This window comes from Xenopus tropicalis, chromosome 8, assembly GCF_000004195.4.
Source record: "Xenopus tropicalis strain Nigerian chromosome 8, UCB_Xtro_10.0, whole genome shotgun sequence".
Taxonomy (NCBI): domain Eukaryota; kingdom Metazoa; phylum Chordata; class Amphibia; order Anura; family Pipidae; genus Xenopus; species Xenopus tropicalis.
This window is the reverse complement of record NC_030684.2, coordinates 71,452,185-71,472,224: the sequence shown is the minus strand read 5'-3', so window position 1 is coordinate 71,472,224 and position 20,040 is coordinate 71,452,185. Positions and strand designations below refer to the sequence as shown.

The 20,040-nt window shown below is 37.1% G+C and overlaps 2 protein-coding genes across 4 annotated transcripts in view; both read right to left on the bottom strand.

Moving 5' to 3' along the window:
- Window positions 1-2,380: 2,380 nt before the first annotated feature.
- pglyrp1-like.1 (pglyrp1 protein) lies at window positions 2,381-8,208 on the bottom strand. Of its 2 annotated transcripts, XM_031890491.1 has the most exons (5): window positions 7,853-8,208; window positions 7,588-7,666; window positions 5,787-5,988; window positions 4,003-4,121; window positions 2,381-3,744 (listed from the first exon to the last, which is right to left on the bottom strand). In XM_031890491.1, exons 2-5 carry the CDS (start codon window positions 7,634-7,636, stop codon window positions 3,566-3,568), a joined length of 549 nt encoding a protein of 182 aa, XP_031746351.1. In that variant the 5' UTR covers window positions 7,637-7,666; window positions 7,853-8,208; the 3' UTR covers window positions 2,381-3,565.
- A 3,291-nt stretch (window positions 8,209-11,499) lies between these two features.
- LOC116406452 overlaps window positions 11,500-20,040 on the bottom strand; it is a 44,618-nt gene continuing 36,077 nt past the window's right edge. For both annotated transcript variants that reach the window (XM_002932644.4, XM_031890793.1), the window contains exon 2: window positions 11,500-13,155. In XM_002932644.4, coding sequence (XP_002932690.1) covers window positions 12,211-13,146 — 936 coding nt within the window. In that variant the 5' untranslated portion in view covers window positions 13,147-13,155 and the 3' untranslated portion in view covers window positions 11,500-12,210. The remainder of the gene's footprint in view (window positions 13,156-20,040) is intronic.

The following is a 20,040-nucleotide window of genomic DNA, read 5'->3' as shown; positions in this document are numbered from 1 at the left end:
GGACCGGATGGGATTCATCCCAGGGTATTAAATGAGCTGAGCGCTGTGATTGCCAAGCCTCTTCACTTAATTTTTCAGGATTCGTTGAGGTTTGGCATGGTGCCGAGAGACTGGCGGATTGCTAATGTGGTGCCGTTATTTAAAAAGGGATCTCGTTCTCAGCCTGAAAACTATAGGCCTGTTAGTCTGACATCAGTAGTAGGAAAGCTTCTGGAAGGGGTAATAAGGGATAGGATAGGTGAATACATTGCAGTTCACAATACTATTAGTTTGTGCCAGCATGATTTTATGCGTAACAGATCTTGCCAGACTAATTTAGTTGCCTTTTATGAGGAGGTGAGCAGGAACCTTGATGCTGGAATGGCAGTTGATGTCATCTACTTGGACTTTGCTAAAGCGTTTGATACAGTACCTCACAGAAGGTTAATGATCAAATTGAGGAATATTGGGCTAGAACATAATATTTGTAATTGGATAGAGAACTGGCTGAAGGATAGATTACAAAGAGTGGTGGTAAATGGAACATTTTCTAATTGGACCAGTGTGGTTAGTGGAGTACCGCAGGGGTCAGTCCTTGGTCCTTTGCTTTTTAAAGGAACAGTAACACCAAAAAATGAAAGTGTATAAAAATAATTAATATATTATGTACTATTGCCCTGCACTGGTAAAAGTTGTGTGTTTGCTTCTTAAACACTACTACAGTTTATATAAATACCCTGCTGTGTAGCCATGGGGGCAGCCATTTAAATTGAAAAAAGGAGAAAAGGCACAGGTTACTAAGCAGATAACAGATAAGTAGCATAGATTCCCATTGTATTCTACACAGTTATCTGTTATCTTCTTATGTAACCTGTGCCTTTTCTCCTTTTTTCAATTTAAATGGCTGCCCCCATGACTACACAACCGCTATTTCTATTAACTACAGTAGTCTTTCTGAAGCAAACACACAACTTTTACCAGTGCAGGGCAACAGTACATTATATATTAATTATTTTTATACACTTTCATTTTTTGGTGTTACTGTTCCTTTAACTTGTTTATTAATGACCTGGAGGTGGGCATAGAGAGTAATGTTTCTATTTTTGCTGATGACACTAAATTGTGCAAAACTATAAGTTCCATGCAGGATGCTGCCGCTTTGCAGAGCGGTTTAACAAAATTGGAAAACTGGGCAGCAAACTGGAAAATGAGGTTCAATGTTGACAAGTGCAAAGTTATGCACTTTGGTAGAAATAATATAAACGCAAACTATCTACTGAATGGTAGTGTGTTGGGGGTATCCTTAATGGAGAAGGATCTAGGGGTTTTTGTAGATAACAAGTTGTCTAATTCCAGGCAGTGTCATTCTGTGGCTACTAAAGCAAATAAAGTCCTGTCTTGTATAAAAAAAGGGCATTGACTCAAGGGATGAGAACATATTTTTGCCTCTTTATAGGTCCCTGGTAAGGCCTCACCTTGAGTATGCGGTGCAGTTTTGGGCTCCAGTCCTTAAGAAGGATATTAATGAGCTGGAGAGAGTACAGAGACGTGCAACTAAACTGGTAAAGGGGATGGAAGATTTAAACTATGAGGTGAGACTGTCGAGGTTGGGGTTGTTTTCTCTGGAAAAGAGGCGCTTGCGAGGGGACATGATTACTCTGTACAAGTACATTAGAGGGGATTATAGGCAGATGGGGGATGTTCTTTTTTCCCATAAAAACAATCAGCGCACCAGAGGCCACCCCTTTAGATTAGAGGAACAGAGCTTCCATTTGAAGCAGCGTAGGTGGTTTTTCACGGTGAGGGCAGTGAGGTTGGGGAATGCCCTTCCTAGTGATGTGGTAATGGCAGACTCTGTTAATGCCTTTAAGAGGGGCCTGGATGAGTTCTTGATCAATCAGAATATCCAAGGCTATTGTGATACTAATATCTACAGTTAGTACTAGTGGTTGTATATATAGTTTATGTATGTGAGTGTATAGATTGGTTAGTATAGGTTGTGTGCTGGGTTTACTCGGATGGGTTGAACTTGATGGACAATGGTCTTTTTTCAACCCTATGTAACTATGTAACTATGTAACTATTGGGGATGTCTTGCTAATTGCCTATAATTTCCACCCATTGTCTATTCCATTTGCACAACAGCATGTGAAATTGATTGTCAATCAGTGTTGCTTCCTTAGTGGACAGTTTGATTTCACAGAAGTGTGATTGACTTGGAGTTACATTGTGTTGTTTAAGTGTTCCCTTTATTTTATTGAGCAGTGTATTTTTAATACCAATTAATATATGCAGGTAAAATTGGATTTTAGATTTTTAGATTAAAAATCATAAATCTGAATCCTATTTGCAGTCCATATATTATACACAGTTTCCAAATATGCAACAAAAATCATGCAAATATCTTCTCATGTGAATCAGATTTAATGTAACATGATTAAAGAGGCAAATGAAAATCACAGACATAGAAATATACAATGTGTTATTGCATTAAATGGTTGATTTGATCCATTTTATTTTTATTAAGAAAAAACATATTCCTCAAGCTTAGCGCATTGTACACACCTTAATGATGTGTGGATTTTGTTTTCTCCCTAACCACTTGTTGAGCATTGGTACAGTTATTCCATTTTTTTAATTAGACTGTATATGTTTGATAAAAGAGGCTTCTTTAAATGGGCACTATTTACCTATATGCATTTATGCATTTTTGAGCAACATGGGCAAAATAAACAGTACTTGTGCTGAAAATGTATTCTGTCTATTCTTTATATATAAATGGTTGAATTACAACATAATCAACTTTCATATATTCCTCATATATTGCTCAAAAGAAAGTTGGAAAATGTTACAGCCAATGATATTGTGCAATAAATGGCAAAAACAGGCAAAAAGTTGTTCAACACTAACCCTATTTATAGAACTTTTATCAAACAAATCGATATAGTAACCCTTAAAGGACATGTAAAGCCTACATTTGACTACAATGTATATCAGTTGGGCACGTCTCCCCCAGCCAAATGGCATTATTTGCACTGCATATATCCCCTCTGTTGGCCAGCACCATCACATTTTCCTAAAGAAAATAGCAGCTTTTACCCGGTGGCCATTTTCCCTCTGATACATAATCAGTTACATTTAAATCTGCAACCAGCACACGCACACACACAGACCCTTATTCAGCATACATTTCATCAAGAATACAGGCTCACACAGGCACAACTGTCTGATAAAAGTTCTGCTTTGTTTGAGCTGAGCTCAGGAGAGGAGGTTAGGAGAAAAAAATTGAAGCAGACAGCTAGAGCTGAGTATCTATGGGAACCAGCATCTCTTTACTGGCTGCTAGACTGGGGGTGTGTTTAGTAATCTGAGCTTAGAACAACTGAGCATGCCCACAAGCCAACAGCCAAAGCAAATTCCTAAGGGAGAAGGCAGAGTGGGTTACAGAAGGAGAAGGAAATCTACGTGATTAAGGGGATGCTGCAACCTTACTATTAACCTCTGGACAACCAGAGTGTCAGGTATTTAAAGATTTCAAAGAGGCTGTTCACTGATTATTTTTTTGTGTGGGGGGTTTACATGTCCTTTAAGCCTTAAAGTTGGGCCAATTTTTGATCAAATTGTAGAGATTTGTTCCTGGGCACTCTGTTGCCGACACGTCACGATGTCCCTTAAGGGTATAATCAGAGTTTATTCCTTTTTTGGCTACTCCACAGCTAATCAGATCTTTAGCTGCTTTCTGAGCTGCAGTGTTTGGAGCACGATCTGTTGAAAAAACATAAAAGAATGAAAAGCAAGAAAGCAAAGCACTAAAAACATATATTATAATATATTAACTACCTTCTCCTCTTGTTATTTTCTATAACTAGATAATAAATTAAGACAGTACGCTGCACACTTTTTTTTCTGATTATAGATCCCTATCACAGGATATGGTCGTGGGGATGTTGTTCATTACATTCCCCTTAGCTTTCATTTATATTTTATATATATATATTATTTACAGTATATGTATACACTTACTGGTGAAGGTTCCCATGAAACTGATCCCGATAGAATTGAAGTTGTAATTTTTGGCATGTGCTCCAACAGTCTCCCATCCACGACCCTCGTATACCTGCCCATCCTCACCTATCAGGAAACTGAAGATGAACAGCTAATGTAGTTTAATCCTCATTCTCCTCTTTTCATTATTAATGCTATCCTTATATATTGTAATACAGAAACAGGAAAGAAGCACAGGCAACTATGGCAATATTCAATTCCACTTTCAAATGTTATCGTTTCTATTGAAAATATCATGTCAGTATTAAAAATGATGGTGTAATCATGCTCCCTGAAAGAAAGGGTTGTTTCATACATTGAGGGTGCACAATGTGAAGATTAACATATAATCAGTTATACAGGCAGAGGCACTATATTATTAGTATTGTATTTGGCATAAGAAGTTACTGTAATATAAAACCTAACCCTAATCCTTTATACACGTTAAGAAATTGAAATAATTTACAATTATAACTACTATATTCATACAGATTAGTAATAGCTCTGTATAATAAATGATTTGTTAAATAGCCCCACACAACACAGAAACCCCTTATATACTGTAATCACTGTAAGCTGTTCCCTCAAAATGTATGAATAAAAGTCCTTCTCTCTCAGAGTGTCATATAAGCAGCCTGTGAAAACACAGTGGCCTTTTAAGCAAAGAGGGTGAGGATGTGGTTTTGGCATTAACAGTGCAGGATTGAGAGATTTTTCTGGTCACTAGACAGGACAGATTTGGACAGGATTGACCTTTTCTCTGACAGATTTTTTTGCTGCTGTCTTCACGCCGATTTTGATTTCACAGAATACTTGAAATGACAGGAAAGGGCTGCCTGGCTGAGAATAGATTATGGGGATAGAGTGAAATGTACACAGAAACTATTTGCACTGCTTTTATTTCACCAGAATAGCGGACTGCTAGCACTACATATAGTAGGATCGTAGGGGGGATTTACTAACATTCCCATTTTCGTGGATTTATACTTTTTAGAAACCACAAATAATCTAATTTCCACAGATGGCAGTCGTTTATGTGTAAAATTTGTTGCCTATTGATTTCAATGCTTTTCACAGATTTTTCAGTGAAGCAAACCAGGACATTCACTCATCACTACTTATTTCTGATATTTTTTTCAAGCTGAATCCAGCAGTAATTTCAGCTCCCAGGCATAAGACCCAAAAGAAATTGTGCAACCAGTTAATAATTGCATTCTCATGTTCAGAACACATACAAATTTACCAAAGTTCAAATGAAAAAAATAAAACCATAGGAACATATCCCATATCTTTGGAGTAATTGTATATTCTTTTCTCGATGCTGTTCAAGTGCAAAGAATATTTTGTCTAGCCAATAGACTCACTGTGTCCTGTCATGTTACTCCATTCTCTGCCCCCTCCCCCTCAGGATTGCATGCATGCGTATCTTTGTAGTTCACATTCGTCCCGTCCCCAGTGCTCCCTATGTAAGCAAATTTTACATGCCACCCTAGACCCAGGCCTTTGTGGCCTCACCACAAATCTGGGCCTGGTGATGTTACTGGAGCCAAAAAAACTCCACTCTTGTAGTTAAACTGATACCTGGTTGCTAGGAGTCCCTTGTATATTCATCTAATGAAAATAAAGTATGAACCATAGATTTTTTTCCTTGATTTTTTCCTGAATTCTTTTTTTTATCTGTTATGTTACTTGTATTCCATAAACTACATACTTTATGTTTTTTTATGTATTTTCCCTGCACACTAATTTCCCTATTATCTTACTTATATCCAGTGTCACACCAGCCATTTGATTTCATGTGAAAGTTCTGTATGTTCCTGGCCTGGGCTTTACATGCAGATTCTGAATTGCAGGAGGCACCAGCTGTATGATGGATAATTACATATTTGACAGATCTTGGTAATTTGGCCTGGCATTTGGAAGGAACTCCTCCCCAGCTGGATCTGGAGATAATTTTGGGGCATCCTAAAACAAAGGATATTAATATTGTTAGAATAGCCTTGTGCAATTAAAGCCCTACAATTTTCAATTAAAGTAACATTAACAAGTTAAACTCTCTTTTAGCTCAGAATGCATTTCTATAAACTTAACATGCCATCTAGAGGAAGCCTCAAAGATCAATATAATTACCTCAGCTGAAAGCAGTAAGGTGTAGCTAAGACAAGTAATTAGTATATATGCAGAAAAACAGGGATTACAACACAGTCCTACACATTACTTACTCAAGAACACAGCCTTACTAGTCAGGCATGCTAGTGATACTTGAACAATATGCACACACACTAGGGTGGCCACCATTTCTTAAAATAATACTGTATATAAAAGCAAACAGATTTTTTTATATTTAATTTTGAAATTTTACATGGTGCTAGCCATATTCTTCATTTCCCCGAGTGCCACAGCCATGTGATCTGTGGTCTGATAAACTTCAGTCACACTTTACTTGAGCTGCAAGTTGGAGTGATATCAATTACTTCAGTCACACTTTACTTGAGCTGCAAGTTGGAGTGATATCACCCCCTCCCCCCAGCAGCCGATCAGCAGAACAATGGGAAGGTAGCAAGATAGCAACCCCCAGTACTCAATTGAGTGCATTTGCAGTAAGTGCAACCTCTCTGTTCTTCCTTTGAAAGTGATTGTAAAACACAAATAAACATTAGTTTTTTAAATTGTCAGTAAACTTTATCAGAAAGATCTGTAAATACAGCCATAAGCACTCACAGACAAGCTGAGTCCTCTATCAAAAGAAACACAGGATTTCTTGTCTCCTTTTTTGAACACGTTCTTGGGTGTCTGACTTCCTCTCTCAGAAAAATCCTTCATTCCTGGGGCCATAGTCTATGCAGTTCTCTCCTCTCTCCTGCACCCCCTGCCCATAAGAATTAATAAATCTCCCCCCTCCCTTAGGAATGTGTAATTTGAGCTACTAGCAGCTAGAGCTACAGCAGGAAGCTATGAAGACCAAGATAAAATGGCAGTTGCTATCTTAAACAAATGGAGGGAGTTTCTAGGGCTTATTACTCAGGCATGGTAAGACTTTCTGCAAAATAAATATAGTGTTTTAGGTGGCACTAATTTGGCAAATATATTGACAGTAAAATGCCAAAATGACTTTCCTACTCCTTTAAGGTTGAACTGGGGCTATAACTTAAGATTAATAGGGTTGCTGTCTGCTGTAGACAGCACAGAAGCTGTAGACTCTAATTTAAACAAGCTTATATTTATATATAACTTTGCATTGTACTATTTTTTATATAAATGAGGACGATCTTTAATTAAACTTTATCACTGTGATTCCATTGTAATTACAGCGAGCAGAAGTATGGCCCCTTCCAGTCATAGGGGTAAATTTTAGGTAGGCAGATAAGTAATTTGGCTTGAGCAGAACAACCAAAACAAATGCATTTTTTATTTATTTCTAAATATAAATCTTGCTATAAATAGGATACATTCCCCTTTAATACCAAAACGAATCAGAAGTGCTGGCATGCTGTTCACTTATACAAATTCCTGTTGTAAAAAATATTGACCCTCTTCCCAGGAAACACTCTCACAGTTACCTACCTTGTGCAAGGGCACAGAAGGCAGTCAAAAAGATGAAAACCCACATCATGATGATTGAAGAGCAGAAGATCAAATACAACTATGGTGGACAACAAAATCAAAATTGCTGAATTACAAAACAAGTGTGCTTGTAGCTGAAGCAAAAAATATATGAAAAAAGCATATTTCACTATACAGTATACAAGCATAGTTATTCTGCAGTACAATAGTTAGTACAATATGATCCTAAAAAAGAGGCAACATTCTAGAGAAATGAATGACTCACCTCTGTTGCCGCAAAGTCTTTTGAGAAGTACTCTACTTCTTTCTGTTCCTTTTATAGTGTGCCTGGGTGGAGGATAAATGTCGTGGTACAATGGATAAAGCTGTAAACTCTCACAGCACAATCTAAGATTGTTCATATTCTTCCTGTAATTTGTTCCCTATATGTAACCCCACTTAGTACAAGATTACTTCCCATTCTAATTTTTAATTCCCACAAAAGGCAACAATGTAACTTACCACTTCTGTATTTCATGTGTTTTTTCTATTGGGCACAAAGTCTAACATTATATGATTCGTTTAATTTTTTATTATACATTTTACTCAGCAGGTGATGTTAGCATTAGTAGCTTTCATCTAAGCTTTGAGTACAAGAAATAAATATAAAAGTAAGATACCATTTTTTTTTATCAATGATTATGGGGCAGATTTATCAAAATGTGTGTTTAGAGCTTAATACATCAAGGGGCCCATTTACAAAACCCCAATTAAATATTTTTGAGATAAATTCACATTTTTTCTAAATTATAGAACATTTCTAATGTCCACAATAATTTTGTTAAAATTCCACAACTTTTCCGTGGTTTTTCGTTAACTTTCACAGAAAAGTCGTACTTTTCACGAAGACTACTACCATTTCGGAATTCATTCAAGCTTTGGTATTGTGACTATTTTTTCGCCAGGTTGGATCTTTCGAGTGCCATTGAGTCCTATGGAAGGCTTTCAAAATCATATATTGAAGGTTTCAAAGCCAGAAAGGCTCAGGTGCCATTTACAAATGTTCGGACCCGAAAATTTTGTGACTTTTGGAAGGCAACGAAATTTTCATTTTCGAGACATTTTAGAACATCAGAAATTATCGTGTTTACTCCAAATTTTTTTCCATATCGTGACAAAAAAATCGGATTTTAGCGAATGGGCCCCAAAAACTCATGCATGTTCTATTCATTCCTATGGGATTTTTAGAAGCTTATTTATCAATGAGTGAATGTTAGAACTCACCATTTGATAAATACGTTTCTAAAAATCCCATAGGACAGAATAGAATGTGCATGAATTTTTATGTATTAAGCTCTATACTCACATTTTGATAAATCTGCCCCTATATTTCTTTAAGCTATTTAAAGTTACATTTGTTCATTTATATAAGCTGAGAAGAGAAACATATATTCATTATATAATGAACATAGACTAGCTAAACAAACTGATAAAATAAAAGACAAAGTCTGTCTTTAGAAATAAGAAGCAATGATGTAATACAAAAAGATTGCACAACCTAAGCAAATACATTGTTCTTCCAGTAAACCTCAAAACAACATCAATATTTGCGTAAATCTGAAGCAAAAAAACTGTCATTTTGTTAACCAAAGTCCAAACTTTCATCACATTTACAGACATCAATACAATTCTTGGTCTGTTACATATGTCTACATTTCTCCTTTCAGCCTGAATGGATACAGCAAGGGTCAGAAATAGGAAATTCTGGAATACCTACCAGTTAACTGTAATTAGCCCATATACAGACTAGTTTTGCACTTATTGATCCTTATCTAAGTTATCAAAAAAGGCCAAATTAGGAAAAAAATCAAAGTAAATATTTAATTTAAGTAAAGTTTACTAAATCCTGCAGACTCAACCCTCTAGTGGCCAAAAGTCTTTATTAGAAATCATTAAAAAGTCATACCCCATGTATGCAGCCTATGACTTTTTAATGAAGACTTGTATTTTTCATTTTTGAATTTGTTGCGGACTTATCTAAGTTATATCTATTTCTATTTCCTTTCTGGCAAACAACAGAATTCATGCTTTGTGGCAAAGATTTTAGATATTCACCCAAAGATCACTGAACCAGAAGGCAAACAGGATCAATTTCATTTTATCTGAATGGATCATAAATATTTACTACTGTGCTGCTCTGAATGCCTGTGGGTGGATAACAATTGGTGTCATTTACAACAGGTGCAGTTGGCTATATTTTTCTGCACTTCGCACAATGCTTTCTTTGTTACTTGAATTACGATAAGATGTAAACAGCGCTTACTGTATTCAGCAGTGCTGCATTTAAAAAGGGTCGCAGGGGGTGGGAAGTAGGTGCCCCCCCATTCATTCAGATGTGCAAGTGGATCAGCAGTGCACAAAGGCTCTAATGCCCTGATTTTACTGCCTGTTGTATGGCAGGCAGTAAAGGCAGGACTGGTGCAAGGGTTTTTACCCAGCTCAAAGTACAGACTCGTAGCCAGACCCAGGTAGAAGTGCCCCCTGAATGAGCACAAAGGGGGATGCCTTTGTGCTTGTGTCAAAGTAAATGGCCTCTAATAAAAATGACAGTGACAAGGCATTTATAAACAGATATATAAATACCTGACATATGATCCTCTTATACAGAACACCTGCTTTATTATAAAACCTGCTTAAAATAGCATGTGCACACACTTGCTTAAATATCTCAGGTTTCCTTATGTTGGTGCAGGTGCCCTCGTAGCCCCGGATCTAAATGCACTATTTAGGGTCAGATTTATTAAAATGTGAGATTAGAGCTCACTACAGAAAAACTCATCCACTTTGTTTTCATTCCTATGGAATTTTCTAAAGTGTATTTATCAAATGATGAACTCTAGCTTTTACTCACTGGTAAATACACTTCTAAGAATCCCATAAGAATGAATACAAAGTGGTCAGAATTTTCTGTAGTGGGCTCTAATCTCACATTTTGATAAATCTGCTCCTTAGTGTAGTAACAGTCAAGTAAATCAAGGCTCATGAATGTACCACTGAGAAGGAAGGTCAGTGTCTGTGTTTATTAAGAGGCCAAAACAACACTGCATTTCAGAGCAGGCCCCTTCTTCAGGTGTGAATAGCCTCAAAACATAATTAAAACACAGAATTGGCCTTCACACCTTACTTTACCAGTGGTGCCTTCTGTGGCCTTGATTTACTCCAAAATCTGCACAAGACAAAATCATTTCTGAGAACGTTATTGAAGGGATAACTAATTGTTTGAGGCAGGGCAACTCTAACAACAGCATCAAAGAGTGTAGCCTTAGCCCCACATTAATTCTCACTAGTGATAAGCTGGTGGACCCAAAATCTGCAGGACCCACAGATTAGGCAGGTTCTAGGCAAAAACTGAGCCTTATATGGGGTTTTGGGCAGGTTGAGGATCAGGCTTCAAGCAAGTCCCCTCCCCTTGGATGATGCAAGTTTGCTGACAGGTGAGGGAGGAGTGGGGCTCATAAAATTGAAGATGATTTTAAGCTGGGTGGGGTTCAGTTTTTAAAGGTGCAGGTTATGGTTAGTAGTTAGTTGAAAAATGTTTTCAGTTGCTTATAATAAGTCCATCTATAAAAGGTAATGATGCAATTCCCTTGTTTGCATCACTTGGGGGCTGATTTACTAAAATTCGTTTTTTTCTCTGGCCTTGAAAGTGGTATAAACTCGACATGGCATACATTCGAATTAAAATTGATCATTGTTGTATTTATAAAATGTCATGAATTGTTCTTACGAAAATTTCGAGTTTCGGATCATGTTGTTAAGTGCACCCAATGATGCTGCATATGCAACAGGAAGTCAAGGTGCTTATTTGCATATGGGCAAGTAAAATGCATGGGGGGTGGGCTTTATAAAAAACATAAGTGACATCACCACAGGTGAAATAATAACACATTTTATTTCTTTCAATTAATGCTTATGACAATAACTCAAACTTTAAACTGGATATGTTAAAATGCCTTAAAGGTTAGACTGGTTGGCTTTACTTCTCAGTAAGTCTCATACAATTGTTTTCTGTTTATATCTCTTTGGTTTGGAAGTCCAGTCTATATGGAGAAAGTGGCTTGGAGAACAGATAAATAAGTGAAGGCCTAAATACAAGGATATTTTAGAACAAACAATATCAAGACTAAAAATCTTGCCTCACAATCAATTTGCTTTATGGCAATCAGAGAACATTTTACATGCTACAGTAGTTTCAAGAATTGCAGAATGGAATGGCAAATAAATACAGATATACAGAAAAAAATATAAAGTAATTATAGATCAGGTGCAAAGTTGCCAATATTATTTCAGATTAGAAGATACTTTAAAATACTATTTTTCTTTAAAGGGACACTGTCCTCCTAGTTTAATATAAGTTCAATAATTGCTTGTGTGAAACATACTTTTTTGTCTATTTAATAATAATCTATGTTTTTTGTTATTTCTTGAACAGGGTAACCAGGAAAAGTGACGTTATTTTAAGTTTGGTTCTTTAGAAAGAGATCGTAGTAGCAGTGGACAGATAATCCCTCCACATAACGGACTTCTGGCATTTTACATTTTAGGTTCAAGATAGAATGGCAAATAGATAATATAATTAAATTATCAATTAAAACTTAACTGATGAAACTTCGATATTGCCTTTGCTAAAGCCACACAAAATGTGGGGCGCTCACTGCTTTCCCTTATCCACCTAGGAAGCTCAATTTGAACTGCATCTACAGTACCGTTATCTTTGGACCCATGGGTTTTGACAATATAACCTCCTGAAAAATAGTTTCCCCCATTGGGTCCTAGATTTGTTGGAGAAGGGACACAGACATATTTGGGATTTTGATCTTGAATATATTTTCCCAAACTCTTCTCACCTCTGAGCAATGTTTCAAATGGGGTATTGTAAAGCTCTTTAGATAATGAGAATATTGAAGTACTAGCTGCAGTAAAAGCACCTGAGTCTAAATTTGCCTTAGAAAGAAGATAGCCTAATTCAATCCACTGCTCAGGATGAGCCTGTCCATGGATGTCAATAAGTAGGCCCTTTTGTATTTGTGACTTTGCCATGTTAATGAACTCCATAAACTCATCAAAGGCTTGCTCTGCTTCAGGAATTCCAAAGGCTGCCTCATCCTTATCTCTGTTAACGTCCAATTTGGATCTTGAAAGGTGATTTATGATAATATGAGGGTATTTGCCACCAGTTAGTATACTGATCTCTTTTGCCAGGGCCTGTGCAGTTTCTAGTGTATACAGATCTTTGACTGTGGAAACTGTACAACTGGTTGAGTCCTTTGATGTTCCTGATGGGCAACTGTGTGTGTAGTAACATTTTGAGGTCACCTTATCCCAGCAGCCAGAATCTCTTGACGGTATAGAGCTTGGCTGTAATGATCCTCCATGGGGAACAGTAATAATCAAGTTCATGTTTCCGATTTGGTACTCAGTGTATTTATTTTTTCCAAAGACACTATTCTGAGCCGTACTTGGATCATAGAACATATATAGTAGGACAATGAACCACATTTTTCTTGCAGAACCAAACATTCTGGATTCCTGTAAAAGTAACATAAAAGGTGTTTTAAAATCATGAAGTTCTTTTAAAATAAAAGTTTACAGGGAATGTTTCTCTACTGCTTAGTTCTACATTATGCAAGCTGTATAAAGCAATAACAAGATAACAAGAAGATCTTGCAACATATACTTATTTACATTTCACAAGGACATGCTTTCATGAAAACTAAACCCAGCTTTGTATTTTTCACATGTTTCCCAATATTAATAACCAGAGTGGGATATGCCATTAGGCTGCAGCCAACAGGCTCTTTGTTCAGCATTAAAAACAGCCTCAGCCATTATGAGGGGAGGTGGGTAAATCTGTGTGATTGTGAGCTAATCATTACTTCAAGCACAGCTGATAGTGGTTTATCCATCCATGTCTGAATGAAAATAAAAGCTATGACGTGTGTATAGTATTATTCAGACTTGGCACTTCCTAGACTTAATCAAGTGTAGTAACACATAGAGATGTAGCGAACTGTTCGTCGGCAAACTAATTCACACGAAAATCGGGTGTTCGCAAGTTCGCGAACTTTTGGTGATGTTCGCAATTTTGGGTTCGCCTTAGCTGGAGCCAAATTTTGACCTCTCACCCCAGAGCCAGCAGATACATGGCAGCCAATCAGGCAGCTCTCCCTCCTGGACCACCCCCGGACCACCCCCTTCCATATATAAACCGAAGCCCAGCAGCCATTTTACATTCTGCCTGTGTGTGCTTGATGAGTTAGCATAGGGAGAGAGCTGTGCAGGGGTTTGAGGGACAGTTTAGGTAGCTTTGCTGACTAGTAATCTACTTTCTACTGCTCTGTATTAGCACATAGGGAGAGAGCTGTGCAGGGGTTTGAGGGGCAGTTTAGGTAGCTTTGCTGACTAGTAATCTACTTTCTACTGCTCTGTATTAGCACATAGGGAGAGAGCTGTGCAGGGATTTGAGGGACAGTTTAGGTAGCTTTGCTGACTAGTAATCTACTTTCTACTGCTCTGTATGTAGCTGCTGAGGGCAGCTGTCCTGCTGATCTCATCTGCTGTAACCCAATAGTCCTTGTAAGGACTGCTTTTATTTTCTGATTACTGTTACTCTTCTTTTCATTGTGTACTGCAGCTTCGTCTGTGTGTGTTGGAGACAGGTGTGCTGCTCATAGTAGTGCACTAAGTACCAACCACACATTCACATCATTTTTTTTATTTGTGTTTTTTTACTTTGCTACTGTAATTTATAGTGCCCAGTGCTATTAGTCTAGCTGTGTTGGGGACTGGTGTGCTGCTCCTAGTAGTTCACCCCCAGCACCAACCAGAGATCACTTTTTTTTTATTATTATTTTTTTTTTTTTTTAAATTTAACTTACTGTTCTTTAACGTGTCCAGTGCTGTTTGCTGTTATTCATAGTAGTGCACCAAACACATTACACATAGTAGTGACATTGCATTGCAATAAAATCACCTGAGCGATGTTTTTCCACCAGCAATAATATATTCCGTATCCACTACTGCGGCGTTTTGTCTTTGCGTGTGAACCGGCTGTAACCTTTACACGACTTAATTGGCATGTAGACGCCGGACGTTTTAAAGCAGTTTATTACACAAGTTTAGAAATGTAGTGTGATTTCTGCCCTTTGCAGCACAAAACGCAACACTGTGTCAACAACGTATTTTTCAGAGAAATTTTTGCCCTTGATCCCCCTCCTGCATGCCACTGTCCAGGTAGTGGCACCCTTTAAACAACTTTAAAATCAGTTTTCTGGCCAGAAATGGCTTTTCTAGGTTTTAAAGTTCGCCTTCCCATTGAAGTCTATGGGGTTCGCAAAGTTCGCAAAAGTTTGCACTTTTTGGCGGAAGTTCGCGAACAGGTTCGCGAACTTTTTTTGTGAGGTTCGCTACATCTCTAGTAACACATGTCACAGATAATATCCTGCCACTTACAGCACTAAGCAGGCAATAAATATATATATGTGGGAGTGCAACAAGTGGCTGATGTGCTGGTTGCGGCACTATTTTACTAGTCACCTCAGGAACCAGAAATATGAGAATTACTGCTACAGCAACATCCAGTGTATATCAATGGTGCTGGGACAACACTTTGCTTTGGTAGTAGCAGGACTGTGTTGTGTATAATCTTCTGTCTTTCCTGCATCCTTTTCTATCACTTTCTGACAATCCATCATAATTAGGCTGTGCATCTTTGGTTTGGCTAGTCAGGTCATATTTGCCAGTGTAAAGCTGAACATATAAATGTGGCATTATTGCATACAGGCTGGCAGAGCAATGTTGGACATCTAACTGTGATAATATTGCCTACAGGCTGGCAATGTATAACTGCCCATATAAATATGTAATTTTTACACACAGATTGTCATGGAAAAAGCTGAGCTGAAAGTAGAAGTAAAGGCATGTTGGCATTTTATTGCCAACAGATTAATCACATTAGTGCCACCTATAATGCTATATTTATTCTGCAGAAAGCTTTACCATACCCAAGTAAAGAGCCCTAGAAGCTCCCTCTGTTTGTTTAAGATAGCAGCTGCCATTTTAGCTTGGTCTCAGCAGCTTCCGTGCTTCAGCTGGTAACTCAGATGGGAGGAGGAGGAGGAGGAGAAGAGAGGGAGAGAAAGGAGCAAGAAACAAACTGAGCAGACTCTTGCTGTACCCTGAAGGATTTTTCTGAGAGCAGGAAGTCTGACACAGAAAAACATGTGTACACAAAAGAAGAAAATAAATCCTGTGTTTCTCTTGATAGAGGACCCAGTGCAGCTTTTTTTTAAGTGTTTATGGCTTTATTAACATAGACTTTTCTGATAAAGCTTACTTAGTTTTTACCTTTGCTTTAAAATGGGATATCTGCTGCTAGCAAAATTGTTAGATAAATTGTTGGTTATGCAGCAGAAAAAGTAAAATTTAAAGGCACTTTCCTCCACTTTTTAGAGATGTATAATGCAATGGGAAATAATTGCTCTTGACACTTTTAAGAATGACACCTTTTCTAAGAATATTAGACCTGTAAAACCTGTTTTATGCCTAGTCCTGTTCCGAGAATAGATGCAGTGTAGCCTAAGAATAGAAAATAGGTGGTCACAAGACTGATTCATGGATTCTGGAGTTTCATTCCTGCAGGCAACTAAAAACACTGTTGTTGATTTTAATATTTAACCAGTGCCTGTGGGACCAAAGTATTACACTAAGCTTTGTACCCAAAGAGTACTACATACAGTTGTAAGGTTTGATATAATATCCTATGTTCTCATATTCATATAATCATATATTCATATATGCATGTATTTTGATACTTTGATACTTTGATGCTTAGCATATCATACTCCATTTTAGAAATGTACCTCCATTTTGTAACAGCAGACAGCAAGGCTTGAACATCCCATAATAATTGTTTTTCCCAATTAGTACTTTTGCATAGCTTGCATTTTACAGGATGTGAACCTTCAAAAAGTAACTTTTTCTTATCTGTGTACTCTATGTAAAATTTATGTCCTGTCTTGGCCGTCCTTGAAGAACGTCCTTGTGGAAAATGAGGTTCTACTCTATTTTTTGGAAATGATTCCTTTGTATCTGCATGTACTCAAAAAGGGTATATAAGCTATAATCACGTAAGAATAAACTGAACAAGTTTGAACTTCCATCCTGGTCGTGTCGTCCTTGTTCCCGTGCACACCTTTGTCCCGGCAGGAGAGCTCCCACGGCTGACTTGTTTTAGGATTTGCGGTCAGGAACCCTTACAACAGTGGTTCTCAAAAGTTTGAAACCCTTTAAAATTTTCTATATTTGTATATGAATGTGACCTAAAACATCATCTATTTTAAAAAAAAGTCCTAGAAGTAGATGACAAATCATTTTTAAAATAGTTGTGTAATGAAAATGTGAAATATGTGAATATATTTTGGAAAGTTGTTTCAAACTAAATTTGCTTTCATTATTCAAAATTATAAAGTTGGATTTACAGTCCCTTTAAGTAGAAATAAATAAGGCGCCAAAACAAAAAACAGTTTACACATTTTATTTCCTTTCATAAAGTTCCCATATATATCAGTGTGCTCTTCTATGTTTGTAGGCGCATTTGATAATAAGCAAAGAGGTGGCCCTGTAATTGAGGTATCAAGTGCACCAGGCATGATGAAGGAATATTTTGTATTTGCTTAGGTTTAATGTTCATAGGAAAAAATAAAGACGCCCCATGCAATCAGACAATGATGCAGGCATCTACTACCCAGAAGTGGTGGACCAACAAAGATAACTCCAACTGCAAGGCGTCTAACAGTCCGAGAGGTTACAAAGAAACACAGGATAACTTCTAAGCAACTGAAGGCCTGTCTCACATTGGTGAATGCTGATGTTCATGAGTCCATCATCAGGAGAACACTGAACAGCAATGGTGTGTATGACAGGGTAGCAAGGAGAAAGCCACTGCTCTCCCCCAAAAATATTTCTGACCATCTACAGTTTGCTAAAGATCATGTGGACAAACCAGAAGGATACTGGAAGAGAAAGAAAAACACTGCATTCCAGCATAAGAACCTTATTGCATCTGTGAAACATGGTGGTGGGAATGTTTTTTTGTTTTGCTGCATATGAGCCTGGACAGCTTGTCATTATTAATGGAACAGTGAATTCTGAACTATACCAGAGAATTCTAAAGGAAAATGTCATGATATCTGTCTGTGAACTGAATGTCAAGAGACAGTGGGCCATGCAGCCACACAATAATCCTAAACACACAAGTCCTTCTACCAAAGAATGGTTAAAAAGCTATAAAGTAAATGTTCTGGAAAGGCCAAGTCAAAGTCTTGACCTTAATCCAGTTGAAATGTTGTGGAAAGACCTAAAGCGAGCAGTTCATGAGCTGAAGCTGTTCTGTACAGAGGAAAGGGCTAAAATTCCTCCAAGTCGATGTGCAGGACTGATCAAAAATTACCACCAAGGTTTAACTGCAGTTGGATCGTTTAAATAAATACATGACCAAATATAATCATTTTTGGTTCATTTGTTTCACTAGGTTTTCTTCATCAGATAATGTTTTAGGTCACATTCAAGATTAATAAAATTTTAAAGGGATCACAAGGGATACAATGTTACTTTTAACTTGTCCACGTGACTTTTTAAGCCTACTATAAAGACTGTTTATAACTACAACTACATTTATAAACATTACATATTTGAATCAATGAAGCAAAATCTAAAACAAATCTAAAATTTTACAAACCTTTCACCTATAATTATCATCACTCAATTAACAAACACAAGTTTTTTTTAAATGTTCTCTTTGCACAGGGAAAATAACATAAAGCAGCCTGCATACATACAGAAGTGGAAAAATGCATGGTTAAAGGGAAGATTATATGCAATGATGTGAAGGGTAGCATGGCATGTCTTACACATATACAGCAAACACACAGCGGAGTGGATAAATATAAAGCAGAGAGGAACATCTTGCACACAGACTAAGCAGAATAATTATGAGAAATGTGTTTGTATATATAAACATTAGCAGAATAGAAAGGTACAAAGAACATCAATATTAGGAAAACAAACATACTGTACATCACAGCAGAGGCAAAGACAATAGTTTTTACACAACTGTTGCCTGATATACATTAAAGGAATGGTAACATTGAAAAATTTGTGTGTAAAGTACATTAAACATAGTGTACTGCTGCTCTGCACTGGTAAAGCTGCTGTGTGTGCTTCGGAAATGTACTGTAGTTTATATAAATAAGCTGCTATGTAGCCATAGGTAGGGTTAAGGCATGGGTTAAAGGGATTCACTCTACCATTTAAAATTTTATTCTTAAACCAACAAATGTATTTGTTTTAGCTGTAATATTGGTGTGTAGGCAGCCATCTCAGTGCATTGTGTCTGAGTCTGAGCTTTCAGAAGGAGCCAGCGCTACACATTAGACCTGCTTTCAGGAGGAGTCCCTCCTTTCATTTTTGGTGTTACTGTTCCTTTAACTGCAAGTTCTTCAGGCCAAGGTAAAAGCTGTAAAAATATAGTATCAAGGCCAAACAGCTATCTCCAAGGTTACTAATGCTTTCTCTGAACTCTGCGCAGGGACCATAGATGTGGACACAGAGCTAAAAATACCATAAGGCATAAGAGTACTAGCATGAGTTATTTATTGATTTCTGTCGATTTATTAAATATCAATTGCACTCTTTTAAATTATTTGAATTATTTTAAATTAATTACAGGTCTATTGATCACAGAACATTTAAGGCATTGTGGGAAATGGAATTTTGGCAGAAGAAGAGTTGAGTATTGCAATAGTGGTATATGGTCTATTGATCACAGAAAATTTAAGGCATTGTGGGAAATGGAATTTTGGCAGAAGAAGAGTTGAGTATTGCAATAGTGGTATATGTAGGCAGGGGCAGCAGTGCAGAATGAAATAGAAAAATAGTATGAACAGAGGTCATATTTTTAATACCAAATATTTTTTTTAAATAGTTGTGTAATGAAAATCTAAAATATGTGAATACATTTTAGAAAGCTGTTTCAAACAAAATTTGTGCTATCAGTGTGCTATCAGTGTGCTATTCAGGGTTTGGAGAAGCTTGTCTGATAATCAGACAATGATGCAGACATGTGACTTTACACACCCTCTAATTGAATCTTTGCTGTAATTGAGTACATCTTTTTTTTTTTTTTTTGGTGCACACAAAAATAATAACACTATGAGAAAAAGAGAAAAGGGGTGAATTAGTTAAGCAATTAATTTCTATTTTTTTGTCTTAGTAGCTGCAGTGCATCCTTAATGTAAGACCCTAAATGACGGACCCAAAAGAAGACATTGTCTAGGTAATTAGGTAATAATTGTGTCAGGAATTAAACAAGATATAAAATATCAACGGAAATACACAGTAGTTAGGCACAAGTCA

What these genes read in the sequence shown, in the direction of transcription:
- pglyrp1-like.1 (XM_031890491.1), bottom strand. Translation starts at nt 7,636, where the DNA reads ATGATGTGGGTTTTCATCTTTTTGACTGCCTTCTGTGCCCTTGCACAA. An exon ending in CTTCTGTGCCCTTGCACAAG is followed by an intron (nt 5,989 to 7,587) that starts GTAGGTAACTGT and finishes CCTTTGTTTTAG; the next exon opens with GATGCCCCAAAATTATCTCC. An exon ending in TGGTGTGACACTGGATATAA is followed by an intron (nt 4,122 to 5,786) that starts GTAAGATAATAG and finishes GTTCATCTTCAG; the next exon opens with TTTCCTGATAGGTGAGGATG.